The 18,537-nt window shown below is 48.8% G+C and overlaps 1 protein-coding gene across 1 annotated transcript; it reads right to left on the reverse strand.

Moving 5' to 3' along the window:
- Positions 1 to 75: 75 nt before the first annotated feature.
- SLC31A2 (solute carrier family 31 member 2) lies at positions 76 to 8,916 on the reverse strand. Its single transcript, XM_037163486.2, has 4 exons — positions 8,816 to 8,916; positions 4,843 to 4,909; positions 1,938 to 2,124; positions 76 to 1,004 (listed from the first exon to the last, which is right to left on the reverse strand). Exons 1-4 carry the CDS (start codon positions 8,819 to 8,821, stop codon positions 836 to 838), a joined length of 429 nt encoding a protein of 142 aa, XP_037019381.2. The 5' UTR covers positions 8,822 to 8,916; the 3' UTR covers positions 76 to 835.
- Positions 8,917 to 18,537: the final 9,621 nt, after the last annotated feature.

Below are 18,537 nucleotides of genomic sequence, written 5' to 3' on the forward strand. Positions count from 1 at the left end.
GCATAAGAGGAGGATCAGGAAGAGAGGGGTGTCCAAGGAGAGCTCCCAGACCACGGCAGCCGTGCGGCCTGACGGGAGGAGCTCACTCCATCCGCAGGAGTCTTGGCTGCAGTCCTGCTTCTCTGCCTTTAATCTCCTGTCACTTACTCTCCCCCCAGGAAGGGGAAACCAGTCCCAGCAAATGCTGCCATCTATCATGAATGAAATGAAATAATTTAATTAAAATTTTTGTTTGTGTTATTGTGCAAAATTGCCAACCAGGAGTTCACTGGGAAAAAGTGAAAAATCTTAGTTTGTCAGTGTGATCCACAGAAGAAACAATCTTCACGTTCCAAAGGCAGAGGGTGAGAAAAAGGAGCCAGCTTAGTCCCTGTCCCCCAAAGACAGACGAGGACAGGACGTGCAAGGGGAAGATGCTCGTCTAGGTAAGGCACAAATCAGCAGAGTGAAAGGTGGCCAGGTTCTGGGTGCTTAAACCCAGAACCTGCCTCCTGGTCTTGGAGATCTTTGGGAACTCTTAAGTTTTGAGTCACAGATAAGTCAGCACAGGCTCCGCAATCCTGCCTCTGGTTTCTGTCCTCTCCGTTCTCCCGCTAGTCACAGCAGCCTGCTAAGGCGCAAGACTAGCCCTGGGCGGGCTGTCTGAGGAGAGGTAGCTGCAGTGGCCTCTGAACTCCAGGGAGCAAGTGCTGGCTTTGGCTGAAAATTTCTAGGAGCTGGGAGTGAGGTGAGTACCATCCATCAGAAGAAAAAGGAGACTTGGGCCTGAAAGTGCGATGACTGGAGGGGGCACCCAGCTTTCTCCAGTGCTCAGCGCCTGCACGGCCCTTGTGGGCTAATCTATGCTGAGAAGCGGGTAGGAGAGGTAGTAGCCCAAGGCTGCGCCCAGGACCACGCCAAGGAAAATCCAGGTGTTGTAGGACATAACAGCCAACATTATGAAGTAGCCGATGACCACCTGAGCGACATGCATTAGAGACTGGCCAAAGTGAGACAAAACCCACCTAGATAAAAAGGAGAGACAAGTTAATGTTTGTAATAAGGTGAAAGCTAAGAGTTGGTGTCCGAAGTAGGAAGGACAGCTGAGTTACAAAACCGGTTTCTTTTTAAAGAGACATATCAGAAACCACTGACACGGGAAAGGAACTTGGACAAGAAGCCTAGGACAATCACTTTGCTACTCAGTTCTGAGCTTCCTGGCACCCTAGGCAAAAGGGGAAATGAGATATGCCTGATAGAGATGATACAAAATCATCAGAAAGGCAGACTTCTTTCCTTCCTGAATCTATCCTAAGAAGCAGTATTAAAATGGCATGAACATGGACTCCGGGGCAGATCAACTCCTAGTTCTGTCTTAGCACAAATGGTTTAAAATGTCATCATCAGTAAAACAAATAGAAATACCTCCCTTGGAGGATGGTGGTGACTATTTGAGACACCCATGTAAGGAGCAGGCAGGCTCAATTTACACAGCTGGAGTTGGGGAGAGGGCAGAATTGGGACCCCAAATGGTTGCCCTACCAGAATGGGAAGGGAAGAAAGGGCACCGATACGGATACAATGCTGAGAGCAATCCTCCCCATTTGTGTGGGGCCAGCTGCAGATCCCATCGTGGGTTTGGAAGTCTTAGTGACTTGGGGCTGGGCAGACACCCCTGTTGCCCGACTGAGGCCTGCACCAGTTCTGAAGATCTGAGCCTCCCAAGGGGCTGTTCCTAGAGCAAGGTCTGGCCTGGGCATCGGGAGACTGAGCTCCTGTTCACCACGATGCTCACTAACTGTAAGCACTCGGGCAAACCCTGGTCCTTCCCGAGGCCTCAGTTTCCTTTCTGTGTCATGGGGTGAATGCCCTGTGAGCCCGGTCTCCCTCTCAAGATGAATGTGAGTACTCTGCCCATTCCTCACCTTCACCCCCCACCCCCACCCCGTGCCTGTTACCTGAATCGGGGTCTGCTGACTAGGGGTGACTCCGAGCTTGAAGAATCCTGGTCTGTCCCCTCAGGCCGCTCACTGGTGGAGGTGGGCATGTTCACCAGAGTCTGGTAGAGCAGCTTAATCTTGGCAAACTTGATGCTTTCGTATAACACAGCCAGGAGCAGGACCACCAACACCGAAACAGCCATGCCTGGCAAAGGAAGTGGAGTTGCAGAGACCTAGCTAGCAAGGCAAGCACTGCTGCCCTGCTGGCAGCTTCCCACCCATTCCCTCTGAATCCATTCCACCTTCCTGTCTCAGTTTCTTCTCGCCCGTTTTGGGCTCAAAGCTTCTGCACTCTTTCCCCCAGTAGCCCTTTCTTGGTAGGGCTGGCCCACTGCAGTTTGGTTCTGAGACTGGGAAGGGCAGCTGCCTGGAAAAGCCAGGGGCCAGGAGTGAAGAGCCGTACACCACCGCACAGGGCTGCGCCCTCAGTTGGCGGCACAGATCTCTGTCGGGACTGCTTGTCGAGGGCAGAGCGGGGTCCTGTTTACATGTGTGTACACAGAAGAGTCTGAAAGGAAGGAATTATCTCCGCAAATTCGGATACAGATTTTTTATTTTCTTCTCACTTCATCTTTCCAAGTTTGACATGTTTATTACTTTCATAATGGAAAAAACATGGTTTTACCAAAAACATTAAGTGTTTACTAGAACTGCTGTGTAAAATCAACTGCTAATTGCTACTTCTGCTGTACTGGGTTGGCGAAAAGGTCCGTAGGGTTTTTTCCATAAAAAACATTTTTCACTTTTACCAACAACTTTATCGATTTGGATATTCTGATACATAAGACAGCCCCACAGCAAAGAATTATTTAGCCAAAATGTCAATAGTATAAGAAATCGCAAACCACTTTTGCCCCATTTGATCAGTCACAGCACCTTCTCCATACACCTTACAAGTCTTTTTTTGCATTTCAGTTGCGTTTTTACCTTTCTTGAAATAATAAAACGCAATGATGCATATTTCCTTCCATCTTCAATATTAAAATGGATACACAAAAAGTCACCAATCTGGATTTTTTTTAATGCATGCTGATATGACAGCTGTCACAATACAATCTAACAAAACTGTTTCGAATGAAATTAAAGACAACTAAGTGCTACTAGGGCCAATGCATGAAAAAAACTAAGCCAACTTTTTGGCCAACCCAGTACCAATGGAGGGATATTAAATGGTCCAGCTATAGTATTTTATTGGGGTCCCAGGAGGACATCATTTGCAAAAGAGGCAGGTTTTTAAAACATAAAATTGCAAGTAATTGAGCACAGGGTATCTATTCAAACCGTGCAAAGGGTATGCAGTGAAAAGTACCGTATTTTGCCATGTATAATCCACACCCATGTTTTTGTGCACATTATATACGGGATTATTATGCCCATTATTATACCCATGGTATGTAATCATTATATCCATGTGCAATGTGCATCCTTATTTCTCCCTCAAAAATTTGGGCAAAAAAAGTGCACATTATGCATGGCAAAAATATAGTAAGTCTTTTTCTTAGACCAGTCTCCCAAACTTCCCCTCCCCAGAGCAGCCTCTGTTAGCAATTCCCTGAACAGCCTGCTAGGGATATACAGTGTACAAGATGGGGCCGAGGTAGGCTTACCGTTCTTATAGAAAATAATACAATAATTAATAATAACACAAGAATAAACTGTGTTCCATACACTCACTTTATATGTCTGAATAACAGCATTCTATTTGTGCATACTCTTCTGTATCTTACTTCATCCACCTGGGTTCCCCTTAGTTCCCACCCATCTACCTTATTTCTGTGGCTTCATAGTATCTGTGATAGACTGTATTTTCCAAAGATGGCCACCTCACTACATCCCACCCCATATGCTCTTCTTACAGTGCCCACACTCCTGCCAAGAAGTAATGGGGCTTGTGTTCCCTCCCTCTTAACCTGGAAAGACTTCTCTGACCGCCTCGGTCAACGAAGGCGGAAGCGATGCTCTGTGACTTCCAAGGCTAGGTCTTAAAAATCCCGTGCTCTTCCCCCTTGTTCTCCTGGGACACTCACTTGCTCTTGGGACCCAGGCACCCTGCCAGGAAGAAGCTTCGGCCGTAGGTGTTCAGACAACACCCCCACTGAGGTTCTAGCTAACAACCAGCATCAATGAGTAGACCTAGGTGAGGAAGTCTTCAAGGCGACCCCCTTTCCAGCCCCTGACCATACCTGCATGTGAGACTTTGAGTGAGGGAGGACCACTTAGCAGAGCACAATCAACTCAGAACCTTGAAAAGCAATAATAAAACAACTGCTGGTGTTTTAAGCCATTTGGTTTGTTCCATAATAGAGTACTGGAATGGTAACTCACTGTAGGGATGACCATAATTTATCTGATCCACATCTATAATGAAGGGCATTTGGGCTGTTTCCAGTCTATTGTTAAGATTAAGTTACTTAAGCTGAAACAATTCTGCCTTTTCAAGTCAAAGGAATACCCTTTTCTTTAAACTGGTGTCTCATTTCATTCAGGCCCCAGGCTGCAGCAGCTGCTCTGGGCTCCTGAGCTCATGCTGCACAGTGAACCCTGGATGAGGGAGGTGCTAGAGGCAACAGAAGGCCTTGAACTAGTTCTGGTTCTGACGTTTACTCTTACTCCGTGTGTGACCCTAGATAAGTCTCTTCCCCTCTGTGGGCTTCAGGTCCTTCCCTGTAACAGAGGGAGGAGCTGCATCCCTGGCCTCTCTCTAGGCTGTAGAGAGGATCCGTGGGACAATGGGCCCCTTTGCAATCCGAAGAGCAGTGGCTGCAAAGTTCCCACTCAACGTTTATACAAGAGGAGTCAGGCTCACTTAAACGTCCACAGAGCATACCAATAAAGAGAACAACCCAGGCCTCCCAATTCTTACCTGCAGGACTGTGGACTTTCCAGAAATCAAACAGAAGCACCACCTTATCTGAGAAGATGAAATGCATCTGAAAGAGAAGGGAGTCTGCGTCACAGCGGGCTGAGGGCAGTGGAAGCTGTGGTCCCTAATGGTCTCAAGCATCCTCTTCTAAAAGACCCAGGAAAATGGGGTCACTGGACTTAGTGCTAGAGGGGCCAGTAGTGGCAATCGGGGCCCCCTGTGGCCAGACAGGGCAGGGACTTGCTTGCCCAAGGTCCCACAGGAAGTCAACAGCAGAGCTATAACTGAGTTAGCTCCAGTCCAGGTGGAAGTCAAGGTCAGTGGGGGGAGTTGTCCATCATCATAGGTCCATCCAGGCCACACTGCTCTTAGTCCAGGCTGAAACGCCTTTCGTGCCCTCCAGACCCAGTGGGGAAGCACCGGGCTGAGGACCAATGCCTCTGCTCACTCCCAGGGCCACGCCACTCAGCTGCAGTGGTGCGTATCACGGAGAGGCCCAGGGTGCTGCCCTCAGTCTGCAGTCCACATCAGAAACGGTGCCGGGAGAAGCAGTGAACATGCACCACACCGTTGCTCTTCTCAAAGAGCGCCCGGTCCGCCTGCTGCTCTAGGAGGCATCAAGGGCTTTCATACATCATCTCATTTCACAGCCATGTTCTGTGGGACAGGGGCAATTAGGCGCATCACACAGAAAGGAAATATGGGGGAATTAAAGTCAGAAAAGTTAAGTCACTGGCTGAAGTTCACAAGGCGATTAAGTTGGCAGAGCTGGGATTCAAACCTGGGACTCACTGGATGCCCAGCAGGTGCACTCCAGTACACCTGCTGCCTGCATTATGGGATGGGAACTACATGGTGATCCTGAATGGCCACATCAGGCTCACTGGCTGTGTTTGGCAAGATGAAAAGCCGGAAGGATCAATTCAGGGAAGGGAAGTCCCCCTTTCATCACCAGATAAAACCTCAGCCGGAAGCAGCAGCTCTGCAAACACTGTGTTCACCCCACTAAGGAGATCCTGGCTGGGTTGGGCCTTTGCCTTCTGAGACAACAGCCAAATATTAGAACCCTCCACCGTCAGAGCTGACAGCATCTTCAGAGAGTTGTTTGTAACCTTGAGGTATAATTGACATATACCATTATATTGTTTTGAGGTAGACACAATGGTTTGATGGGTGGATGTACATATTGCGAAATAACCACCACAATACGAGTCTAGTTAACATTCATCACCACACCACAGTTACCATAGTGTTTCCTTGAGATAAGAACTTTTGAGATCTATTTTATTTATTTTCTCAGAGAGTTTTTAGTTCCCTGGCTTACAACGTTTTTTTCCAGGGAACATTGGCAAATAAAATCTTCCTTGTAAGTCCACTACATAAAACACAGGACTCTGGGTGCGAAGGGAGGGAGGTCTGCACTCTGTGTGGGAAACACGGACCCGGTCCAACGCCAGCCCCTCTCCGCCCACATCTCACTTCCAGACGGGGAAAGGGAGTACCGACAGGGCAAGGGATTTGTTCAAGACCTCATAAGAAGAAAATGGGGAGGAAGGGGCGTCAAGAAACACGTATAAAGGACCTATGGGCAGAGCCAAATCGGGGAAGAACGGAGGGTGGGAGGTGGGGCGGGAGGGGCAGGGGTGTGTGGTGGGGGGCAAGTGGAGACGACTGTACTTGAACAACAATAAAAATAAATCTATAAATTCTAAATCTTCTCTAAAAGTGATGAATAAACTTGATCTGAGATGTAAAAAAACACAGGAAAAAGAAAATGGAAACCTAGGCAGTCTTTTAAAAATCAGGTTGAAGAATTTTAAAATAAAACTTTTTATCTGCCTAATATGAAAGTGGTACTTGTTCAGTGTAAAGAAACTGAAACAGTACCAGAAAGAAAGTAATACTAATTTGGAGTCCTATGCAGAGATACCCTTTATTAAGATTTAAAAAGAGTATTTGTTGGCATGGAAAAGTGTTCACAAAGAGATACAAAACAAACAGGCACAAATAATCCTGCGAAACTCCATTTCTGCTGGAGCTGCATTCGTTCAACCCAGCAGAAGCCCCAGATCATCTCTGCAGTGGGGTGGCCAAAGCCCCTGGCACTGTCGGTCTCTGTGGTGGGGGTGGAGGAGGGTGTGGCCACATCACCTCCTCTCTGACTTCACCTGATCTAGCAGTTGGCATGCCCGGAATGTTCTCCTCAATGGCTAGTTCATCAGCAAGTTTCCCTAACTGGGTTCCTTCTATCATCCTTGGGGCTGGGCCAGCTACCTCAGATGTCCCATACCACTTCCTGTCGACCTGAATACCCACAACACAGTAAAATCAACTTGACCAACAAACATTTACTTTTGTTGTGCTAGGGTGCAGATGCTGGAGATAGAGATGAGGGAGACAAGGGCTTGGCCCTCATGAAGCTCACAGTCTATTAGGGCAAGGGCCCCCAACCTCCCCCTCTGGCTTATGGATGCCCTGTCATTACCACCTGAGCTCCTCCTCCTGTGCCCCCCCCCCCATCCTGCCACCGCCCCAGTCCACGGAAAGTATGCCTTCCACAAAACTGGTCCCTGGTGGCAAAAAGGCTAGGGACCAATGTATTAGGGCAGAGGGCAGTGATCAGGTCATTACAACACGGTGTATGTAGTCCGTGAGAGGGAGGCACATGGGAGACCTTCAGCAGGGGTGGCAGAGGCTGCCTAAGCCAGCCTCGGAGACAGGTGGCTAGAACATCTTCTGAAGCAGAAAGAGCAGGTGGTAGTCCAGGGAAGACAGTCTAACAAGTTCCAAGCTGAAGGTGCCCACCCAAAGGCGCTGGGTGGGGCTGAGCAGGGGACACAAAGCCTTCCCTACTCTGGCCTTTTCACTGGAGAAGTTGTTTCAAAGCAGCCCTCTCTGAGCAGGGGCTGCAGTGTTCAATTAAAAGGCTCTGTGGTCAGATACCAAGGGGCAGGGCTCTAATCTTTCCCGTTTAGGATGAATCTCAGCCCTAAGCAGCTGAGTTTAGCTTTTATCTGCTGTATTCAGGGCCCCACCCGGAGTAGGGACGGGCTGTGCTGAAGGAGAGAGCAATCAGGGGACTTTTCGTCTCTGTTTTCTCGTTTGAGGGACATCACTTATACTTTGAGGAAAATCTCCCTCATATGTAAACCAAAGAGTTTAGGGGAGATTAAGGTGTCTGTCTGGCTGGGACTGCCTGGGGTGCTTGTGCTCAACTATCTCCCCTTTTACAGGCCCGCAGCAGGTGGCGGGCGGGGGAAGGCGGCTTTGACCAGGTGAAAGCCGTATTTTTCACCTGTTTTGCTTTCCCATATCTTAAATTCACGGCATTCTTAATGAAGAAAATTACATGATTTTTTTCAAAGACCAAAAAGCTTTGCAAGCTGTGATTCCTTGCAGCCCAGGTGAACTCCACCGAGAAACACAGTTAATCTGTAACGCTATTTCTGACCCACGTTTAGGGAGGATGGAAAGCAGCTGGTCTGGCTGTCGTCCCCGACACGCACTCCCTCCCTTCTCCCGCGCCAAATCAAACCACGAACTTGCCAAGACAGGGAAATTGCCCCAGGGAGTGTGCGCCTCGTAGCAGGCTGAAATGCACCGAGCTTCCCTCCTCTTCCTAGAAGCCTCCCCGGCGTTTTCACCAGGCGCTGCGCCCTGGGCAGGGGGTTACCGAACTGGCTTGCCTTCGCCCACTGCGCCCCCACCCTCGGCTGCTACACAGCAGGTGCTCCTTAACCGCTCGACCCAGCAGGAGGGAGAAATAAAAAGAAAACCCAACAGCCACCTCCAGCCCTAACTCTCGCCTCTCCCCAATCCAGTTCTTGCTGTTGACAACGCTTCCAACACACCCCCCTGATCAGCCCTCGGACACGGGCGCCGGGCACCCCACGGGGCCCGGAGCTGCAGCTGGAGGGGCTCGGCCCGGGCCGCCTACCCGGCGCCCGCTTCTTTCCGCGGCGCCCAGACTCACCTCCATGGTGAGCGCGCCAGGGGTTGCGCCCGGGACAGATCTGCCTGCTCTGGTCTCTCTGTTCCGAGTTCTACAGGCGCGGCAGCTCAGCACGACTTGAGCCTGACAGTCACGTGGCCGGGGCGCGGCGGGCGCACGGGCGCCTGGGAGTTGTGGTCCCGCTGGCCCGCACTCACCGCCGAGCCCCGGATCCCCGGCCGCGCTGCGTTGCGGGGCTGCCTCCTGCGTTCCGTTTGGTTCCTTACTGTTTTGCACTTGACTTGCCTTCGCAATTATCATAAAATACTTATGACTCCTTGTAATAAATTATGGGAAGCGTAACTCATGTTGAGTTGAAAAATGGAAAACTTTATCCTGTGGCGATAACAACAAATTATTTGTAAAGAAATGATCTCCCAAGCTTTGAATGTAACTATTTAAAAAAACCTGATTAGCAAAAAGCAACACACGATTTGTTTAATTTGTAATTGTTTGCTTGCTAGGGCGGTAAACTTTTTCTTATTGTCATTTCTATTTTTATGTGTTGTCTGTCCATTGCATCCAGTTTGGAAGACTGGGGAGTTTTTCCAAGCATGGATCGTGGACATTGTGGAAAAGGAAACCTGGACAGCCCGGATTATTGACAAGCCTTGAGTTACTGAGGTCTTACTTCGTGGGGCCACTGCTGCTGCTGCTCTCACTCCAGACAATTCCAGAGCCTCCTCGGAGCCTAACTCACGAGATGGGATAGCAGGAACTGTTTGGACTGCAGAGCTGTGTACACAACCACGGACGACTCTCAAGTCGATTTTAAGAACAAAGTTACAAAGAAGGCAGCCTGTGTAAGAGTTCCGCAGCTGCCCTTCCTAGGTGATTTGAATCAGCCGATCATAAACTGCACATTCCAAGGCCAGGAATAACAATTTTGACTTCGGGGTGGGGAGATTTGTTCAATTCTTGAATAGAAGAGGAGCAGAAAAACCTATATCCTTTTTCCAAGAGCAAAATGAGGCTATTCCAGTTTGAGGGATTTTTCTTGGCACTGAGTCAATTCATTTCTGCGCGGGGAATGGGACTATTTATTAAAATTACATACATACCAACAAAGTAGTTGAAAAAATAATTTAGACCAGAAGCAAATAAGTTTGGACCAATGCTGCTGAGAAATAAATTGTTAAGAGAGATCTTATAATGCAACGTCACATTCTTTGTTAGATTTTTCTGAAATACTGTCTCTTTCCTGCTCTGGACAAGAATTGAGCATCTTGTCTATAACTGGGAAGGGATTATCTGAAACTACTGGATTCGGTCCCTGTTCCTGAGGCCTCTCCCTCGAAATTTTTTAAGGACTGGGGGAGGTACAGCACACTCCAGAGGGGCCTGCGGGGTCAATAAGATATTAAATCCTGTGCTGACAATTCCTGGTGCTTTAATCAATAAAGTCATTTCTAGTGAAATCAATAAAAAGGACTTCGCTGAAAATTTTTTTTAATTCTCAGCACAGAACCGGGTAGTGGTAGCTTGCTCAATGAATGGTAGCAATTGTCTTCCTTAGCGGCAACTGTTCTCGTCCTGTGCGGGAAAGCAACTGCAACATATCAAGCCACTTGCTGAAGGTACAGGGATTCTGAGGGTCTCAACCTGAAAGCCAGTGGGAGTTAGAGGGAAGTCAGGGACTGGGGCAGGCAGTTTCAGAGAAAGACTCCAGGACTTGGGCACTGTGAGGAGGTCTGGGAGGGAGGTGTGGAGAAAGTAATGGGAGGAAGGGTTTTGGATTTCTTGAGGCATGTAGGCCCCCAGAGCTTGAGAGGGATTTGATGATTTAGGGGTAATGTTTCACTCTCTGGGCCCCACCTGGGAAGTGGGAGTAAGAAGCCTTGACCTTCACATAAGCACGCTCCTGTGCATTCCCCAACCCCCAACCCTGATTAAAGGATTTGTAACACAGCTTTCTTCCTTTGACTGTTTTTGTTGGCTTTGTCACAATCTGATGACTCTCACACTTAGTTCTAACTTCCTCAAGAGTGTTATGGTTTTAACACTTAGCCCTCAAGTTTGAAAGTGTCCCCTTTCTCTCTGAGCCACTGGAGACTCTGCTGCTCCAGCTCCCAAGCAGAGAACTGGAGCCAACCATAGAATTCCTGCTCCCGAAATCACCCCACAGCCATCTAACCTTGGTCCGTGGCAAGAGATTCTTTCTGGGTTTTATACTTTGATAGCCGTGGATGCCCTTCTCCGCGGGAACAACAGAGAATCAGCCCCCCCCTTCCCCCCCAGGACACACCTAGACCCTCCTTCCCAGCAAGTCCACAGGCAGGAAAGATGGCGTTGCCTCAGGTGTCGCAGAGATGGGCAAAGGGCCCTTTAACTGGGGTGCTCAGCTCATCCACGGTCACGGGGTGAAGGGGAAATCCAAGCAGTCATTTCTCCTTCTGAGGCGCTCAGTAGAGGAACTTGAGGTCTCACAAAAAGACCACACGCATGAAATGTTATTTATTGCTGCAGAATGGCCTTGATACACGAATCAGGCTCTGTGACCCCCAAGGGTGCCACTCTTTCTCTCTCTGGGCCGCAAGAAAGGGTTTCCAGAATGAATGACTACTAACCGCTCCTTTACATGCCATTGATCCGCAGTTATAAGTGAGCTTGAAGTTGGAGTGGAACACTTCCTGGCTGACTTTTGCATGTTTTCCATGTAGTGCCATTTAGCTGACCTCCCAGGTTCTCCCACAAACCTCAAGTATTTTGTATTAAAATGTGAGGAGCATTATGTTGCCGTATGTGGCACAGGGAGTGTGTGTTCGTTTGATGTTGGTCGGAGAGTGGAGACAGCAGAACATGTTTGCATCAGAATTTGTGCCAGAGAAGCTGGAGCCAGGCTATGACCCACCCAAAGGCCGTGTGCAGGGTAGCCTCCACCAGAGCTGGGGATCGAACCCAGAGGACAGAAATCCACTGCGTCTTAAGTTCAACCCCATTCATTCTGGTTAAGAATGGTGGAGTGGTTAACGTCATGTTCAAAGTCAGGAATTTATGTTGGGGACAAAGAAGAGCCACCAAGGGGCTTTTAATGCACAGTTTTCTCCCTAGGTTTTCCCTTTCCTTTCCCGAAAGGCACTATGTTGGTGAGGCGTCCCCTGACCACCCTGTTTAAAATCGTGGTCCCCTTTGTATGTATTCTTTGCCCTGCCTGCTGTGCTTTACTGTTTTTCCATAGTACTTACCACCTTGCAGCGTACCGTTTAATCTGGTTATTCATTATTCCTTTCTTGCCACTCAAATGGAAGTTCAAGGAGAACAGAGAACTCTTTTTTTGTCGAGGAAGGCACCCAGCATAGTTCACGTCACAAAGCAGACCGTCAATAAACGTTTGTTGTGTGAATGAATCAGTCCCAGGGGGCAGACGCTCTCTGCTTCATTGCTTCAGAGGAAGGGAGTGTCGGAAACAGAGACGGCTTCTGAGATGGGACCGTTTTGTTTTTCATGAGAGTTGTGGAGGGTTTGGGGTGATTTGCGGCAGGGGTAAGAAAATGATTTATGGAGAAGCACAGGGGAAATCAGGGCTGTCCTTCCTCCCACCCCCCAACATGTTGGGGGGGAAACGGGGAAAAAAGGAATGAAGTACTGATGCAGGCTACAGCATAACATGTTTGAACCCTGAGCATGATGCTCAATGACAGAAGCCAGTCGCACAAGGCCCCATGTTATATGATTGCATGTATGTAACATGTCAGAAAGAGGCAAAACTGCAGAGGCACAAAGCAGACCACTGGTTGCCAGGAGCTGGAGGGAGGAATGGATGTGGGTTTTATTTCTGAGTGATGGAAATGTTTTGAAATGATAGTAGTTCCCCCCTTATCGGCAGTTTGGCTTTCTGTACTTCCAGGTACCTGTGATCGACTGTGCTGTGAAAATGTTAAATAGAAAATTCACAAAGTAAACAGCCGATGAGTTTTAAATTCCGTGCTATTCTGAGCAGTGTGATGAAATCCTGCTCCTCCCTATTCCTTCCCATCTGGGACGTGAATCATCCTTTGTCCAGCATTTCTGAGGCAGGAGCTAGCATAGGAGGGACTCCGAGACTGCACTGCTGTTGCTGGCCCGTGACTAGTGTGTCCTGGTTGCCAGGAAACGCCTTTCGGCACTTAGGTGGGACGGATAGTGCACCAAGGCAGGGAGGAGGGGACACATGCCTCACCCACTAACTCAGCAGGCCTGCGCCCCATCTGTTATTGCCAGGTGTTCCGACATCATAAGAAACCTCATGTTAGCACAGGAGGGGGCCCACAGTGTCCAAAGAACCAGCCCACAAAACGACTTTGGTTAATTGCCTGCCTCTGGTCATTATCTGTTTTACGAGGAGTCCCTAATGCTTGCAGAAAGAGCCCATAAGTAACTCTGGGTAACTGCCCCGACTTTAATTAGCTGCCTCCTGTCACATATCTGTTTTACATCAAGATGAACAAATGGTGTCTGAAGTAAGATAAGGATCCAGGCTAATAGACCCCCCCCCCCCCCCACCGCCCGTACATACCTAAGTTCGGGTAGTCACATTCCCCCAGGAAAGCTGTCACCACATTTACCTGTCAATCAATAAGCAGCTTCTTCACCCCCATCCCCTAGTCTTCTGCTCCCCCACATTCCAGTAGAGAGCCCCCAAGGAATGCAGGGTGCACTTAAGTGCCTCTGGACTCTGCGTCCAGTCTCCCCAGTGGCTCCGAAGCCTGCGGGCATGAAGGACAGACTGGGCCACCCAGCCCGCCATGGAGGGGGCGTATATTACTTTCCTGTGGCTGCTATAACAAATCACCACACAGTTGGTGGCTTACCACATATCGATTCACTTATAGTTCTGGAGGTCAAAAGTCTGAAATCATTTTCACTAGGATGACAGCAAGGCGTCAGTTCTTCCAGAGATTCTAGGGGACATTCCCTTCCTTGTCCTTTGAAGCCCCTGGAGCTTCACCCCTTAGCTTTCAGGCAGCTTCCTCCACCGCCAAAGGGCACAGCATTTTCAAATCTCCAAGTCCCGCATAGTCTTCTCTCTTCTGTGCCGAGCCTCCTTCTGACCTTTTAAGGACCTTTGCGATGACATTTAAGGTTTATTCAGATAACCCAGGATGCTCTCCCCGTCGCAAGATCCTTCATTTAATCGTAGGTGCAAAAGTCCCCTTGGCTGTGTCAGTTAACATCCACAGGTTCCAGGAACTGGGACGCGGATATTTTTTAAGGGCCATTATTCAGCCTGTCATAGGGAAGCATCAACATTTACAACTTTCCCGTCTAGGAGAGCCGTTAGCCAAACCAGAGCGAGCGTCAGGACTACAGCCAACTGAGAAGGAATGGTGTGTTTGGGCCCCGCTGGGAAGGGAAGCTCTGTGTGGACCTGTTCATTCTCGAAGCCAGGGGTGGGGAGGGTGACCGGTCTCAGGCACAGGTTCCCTGCCCAGCTTCACCGGGACACGGGACTTGAGCTGTCTTGACAGGCTCCTTCCACACCTGCCGTGAGGTTGCACATTCCAGCCTCCAGTCTCTCCCAGGCCCTGCACACCTGCCTCCTGCAGCAAGACCGAGGAGCCCTGAAGGGCTCCCCTCGAAGCTGCATTGAGCTATCGAGTCCAGGACCACGCCACGTTTGTAGGATAAAAGGTTCTGACCCAGAGCTGTCCATCTGCCAGCCTGCTGAGGACAGCAGATTCACAGATGCTTTATAATTTTCACGTTATGTGGTAAACATAAAATTCGTCATCTTAACCATTTCTAAAGGTTAAGCACATTCCCAATGTTGTGCAACCAATCTCCAGAACTTTTTCATTTTGTGAAACAGAAACTCTACCCACGAAACAACATCACATTTCCTCTCCCCTCTGTTCCTGGAAACCACACTTCTGCTTTCTGCTTCTCTGACTTCCACAGCTCCAGATACCTCGTATCAAGTGAAATCCTGCCCTATTTGTTTCTTCGTGACTGGTTTATTTCATGAAGCCTAATGTTCTAAAAGTTTATGCAGCTCGTCCATGTGTCAGAATTCTCTTCCTTTTGAAGGCGGAATAACATTCTGTTTTATGTGCATGCCGTATTTTGTTTATCCATTCATCTGTTTGCTACTGAACTCAAGGTGCTCCACACTTGGGGTGCCCTACCGAAAAATGAGCCGTGTTTGTGGCAAGGTAGTTTTATTTACTTGCATCAAGTAAAGGAGACTGGGGATTCAGATCTAAATTGCTGCCTCCTGGAAGGGAGGCTTAGCAGGTGCTCAGATACACTATTTGGTCAATTACGTGTTGATTTCTTCTCTCCAGTTGGCCACATTCACTGCCTTGAGTTCCTGTCAGTTCATCCTGTTCTCAAGGGCATCTGCAAAATACTGTGTTATGTTTTCACCTCTAGCAAGAAACAGCATTTAGAACTGCCCAGACTTTGAGATCCTTGTCCTATCGAATTATGTTGATGAATACTGTTTTTTTCCTACCTTTTGCCTATTGTGAATAATGTTGCTTTGTGAGTGGTGTGCTATTGTAAATAATGCTGCTTTGAATAGGGGTATACAAACGAGCGTCTTTGAAAGGTGAGCACTTATCAAGACTCTGGGCCCTGCACTGCCAGTTCTTGGAGAAAGAAGATGTGAGCTCACCCCACCCTCCCCTTCCCTGTGTAGGCAACTGCTGCATCCTGAATGTGTCCCTAAAAATATCAGTCTGATCCTGGCAGTAGGTTATTTCCTAATCTTAGGGGAAGAGTAGGCACAGCAGGTTTCAGCTTGCGTATGGAAATTTTCCTCTACAGCAGCTCTTCTCCCTTTGGTAAGAAAGAAAGAAGCTGATTTTTAGCCCTTAGTAACTTTAAAACAAACCAAGAGTCACCGTGTTAAGATCTACTTATTTATCTACTATATATATTTTGGCTACTAATATGTCATAAATCAAATGATCGCTTGGTATTGGAGGAAGGACTCCAGGGCAGGGGGGAACCAATCCAACTTGTTTACCTTAGGTTTTGAAGTGTAATAAAGTATTCATTTGAACCAAACGAATTGCTGACATAGGAAGATTTTTCACCTGGAGAAACGCAGTATCATATGGGAAAACCAACAGCTGAGCCAACGGTAGGCAAACCTCCTTTCCTCTGTGTTTGAGGGGGAAGGGAGTTGGTGAGAGCAAACCACCTGGCAGCACAGCTAAGCTCTCTCTGGTACAGAAAGTTGTTTTTCTGGTTGGAGGCGGGAGTGGGGGCCTCTCTCTGTAAAGAGTCTGAGCTCTGGCCACAGCCGGAGGCAGAACTGGTTAGTGCTAAGCACCCATCAGGATAATAGCTTCGAGACCCAGGCCTGTCCCTTTGGTTTTCTTCAGATTGGGAGGAATCGGTGTCCCAGGAGGGACCCATTTATGTCCTGTCCCGAGCAGCCTTCCCACTAGCAGGTGGCAGGCCCAGACCGCAAGCCTGCAGCTCCTCATCAGGGCATTTCTTCCTCTTTGTAGTTGATATTCCCCACGTATAAGCTGTTCCCTTCTAGGTGATTAATATTAAGAATACATAATTGAGCCAAATGAAGGATGTGTGCAAATTGGGCAGAAAATAATTGAAGTGACCCCATTACGTCACATCACAACAGTGACTTGGGCAAACACAGAGAATCCGATGATAAGCAGTAATAGGACTAAAGGCGCTTTCTCAGACCCTCTTTCCCAGAGCTGGCTGGACCCCATACAGCATGACTGACCCTCATTGTTTTATGAGCCTTTATCCTCAGGACTAGAAACTTACTGGAAGCGTCCTGAAGGGGCAGAGGCTTCCAGAACTTACAGAAACAGGACACACCAGACCACAGTGACCACCCACCCTGCACCCAAAGATGACGTCGAAACAAGCTGCAGCCCAACTGAAACCTCCTGCTCTACAGCCACCTGGTTACCTGCTTACTCACAACAATTCACAGCCCCCCCCCCCGCCCCAGTCAGTGCTGGTGCTGGCGCATGTCTTCTGCCAAGCCCTCTCCCTCCCTTGGGAAAGTAAAAATAAAACCTTTACTCTCTGCACTGTCTTCTCTTCGTGAATTCTTTCCAAGTCTGCGCCACTGACCACCCTAACATGCAGTTGATAACTTTATTTGTTCACTCAACAGACACCTGTGTTGTTTGGGTCCCGGATACTGCAGAACAAGGAACCACATGGAGGTTTAGCTGTCAGGGAGGCTTTTTGGCTGAGTACCCAGAGGTCCAGGCATCTTCCCCCGAACATGTCCGATTATCCCTTTCTGAGGGCTCAGAAATGATTGGCAGGGAGAGGTCAGCATCGTGGATGAGGGGCCACTGTATGTGATGAGGATGTGGCTGTGTATATGTTTGGTGTGTGTCCCTGTTAGAGCATGTGTGGCTGAGTGCACGTGTAACTGTGCACGTGTGTTTGGTGTCGTTATAACTCTGTACTTGTGAGTCAGATTGAGTGATGAGTCAGTTTGTGTGATCTAGTGTGGGAGTCAAGAATGTGGATAAAAGTTGGAATGATGTGTGTGCGTGCGTATACATGTGGCTTTCTGTGAATGCACAGTTCAAATGAAGGGGAGGGAGGAATGGGTGAGCGCTCACTGCTGGCCATGAGCAAGCCCCCAGAGGTAAATGCAGGACTTAATGGCCAGTTCACATTCCCTGTCCCTTACTTGGCACACCCTTTCCCGCGCTGCTTCCTGTGGGACCAGGGTCGATTCCAATGTGCCTTTCCAGACCCAGGCCCAGCCTGTCTAGGCTCCCACTCTTAGCCCAGCTCTTGAAAGTCTCCTTCCCTATAGAGGAGGAGTCCCCTATAGACGGTCTCTGCAGGCCTCTACCTGGTTTGTGGGATGAGAGATGGAGCTGTCACCTTCCAGAAAGTGACTCAGAAGTGCTTCTGTCCAAAATGAATTGAGCACAAGAACCAGGTAAAGAGGTCACCTGGCCTGATTCTGCAGCCACCGAGAAAACTGAGAGTTCAGAAAACTCTATCGGAGCTCCAGGGAATTTGAAGGAGCCTTTTCTTTCTGAGGGAGGAACAGTAGTAGATGTCTCCTCCTCCAGCCACACTCAGACTCAGCCTGTGCTCTAGGCCAAAATCTGGCATATATTAAGGATGGCCGTAGCAATAATGATGCCTAGCAGTTATTGCTCACTTAGTCTGCACCTGATTCTAGGCCAATCATTTCACACGGATGACGTTTTCTAATCAGCATGACACCTGACGCGATAAGCACTGTCTTTTTAGAGAGGCCAAAGTGCTTGTTTAGGACACACAGCTGGTCAAGAGCAGACCCCAAGCAGTCTGGTTCCAGAGGCCCCTCCTGGGGCAAGCGAAATGGCCTTCCTTAGGGGGCACATCAAGGGACCCCGTAAGCGGGGATCATACACCAGTTGAGTAAAAGAAGCCGCTGTCTGCCTTTGACACCCTCCCTTCCCAGACTGCCAAACCCTTCCAGAGCTCGTTCTCCCTGACCCACAAAATTGTTTCTGAACACTTTTGGATACTTTTTTCTCCTTCCTATCTAAGCTGTTCTTGCGACCTCCTTCCTCTGTGCCACCGTGGGCTCCTCCAGGCTGGTCTGGTGTCTTATTCACATCTGTATCTCCAGTCCGTGCCTTTTCCACATTTCCAGACCTACAGTGGGTACTCAGTCAAAGGTGAGTCCGCTGAGTGGCAAAAAGCCAAAGACCATCACTGAGAATTCCCCCCCAAAGTGACCACATAATTAATACACGTACATATTTTGGCATAAG

This window comes from Artibeus jamaicensis, unplaced genomic scaffold (genome assembly GCF_021234435.1).
Source record: "Artibeus jamaicensis isolate MK-2021 breed Jamaican fruit bat unplaced genomic scaffold, CSHL_Jam_final scaffold_1964, whole genome shotgun sequence".
NCBI lineage: Eukaryota > Metazoa > Chordata > Mammalia > Chiroptera > Phyllostomidae > Artibeus > Artibeus jamaicensis.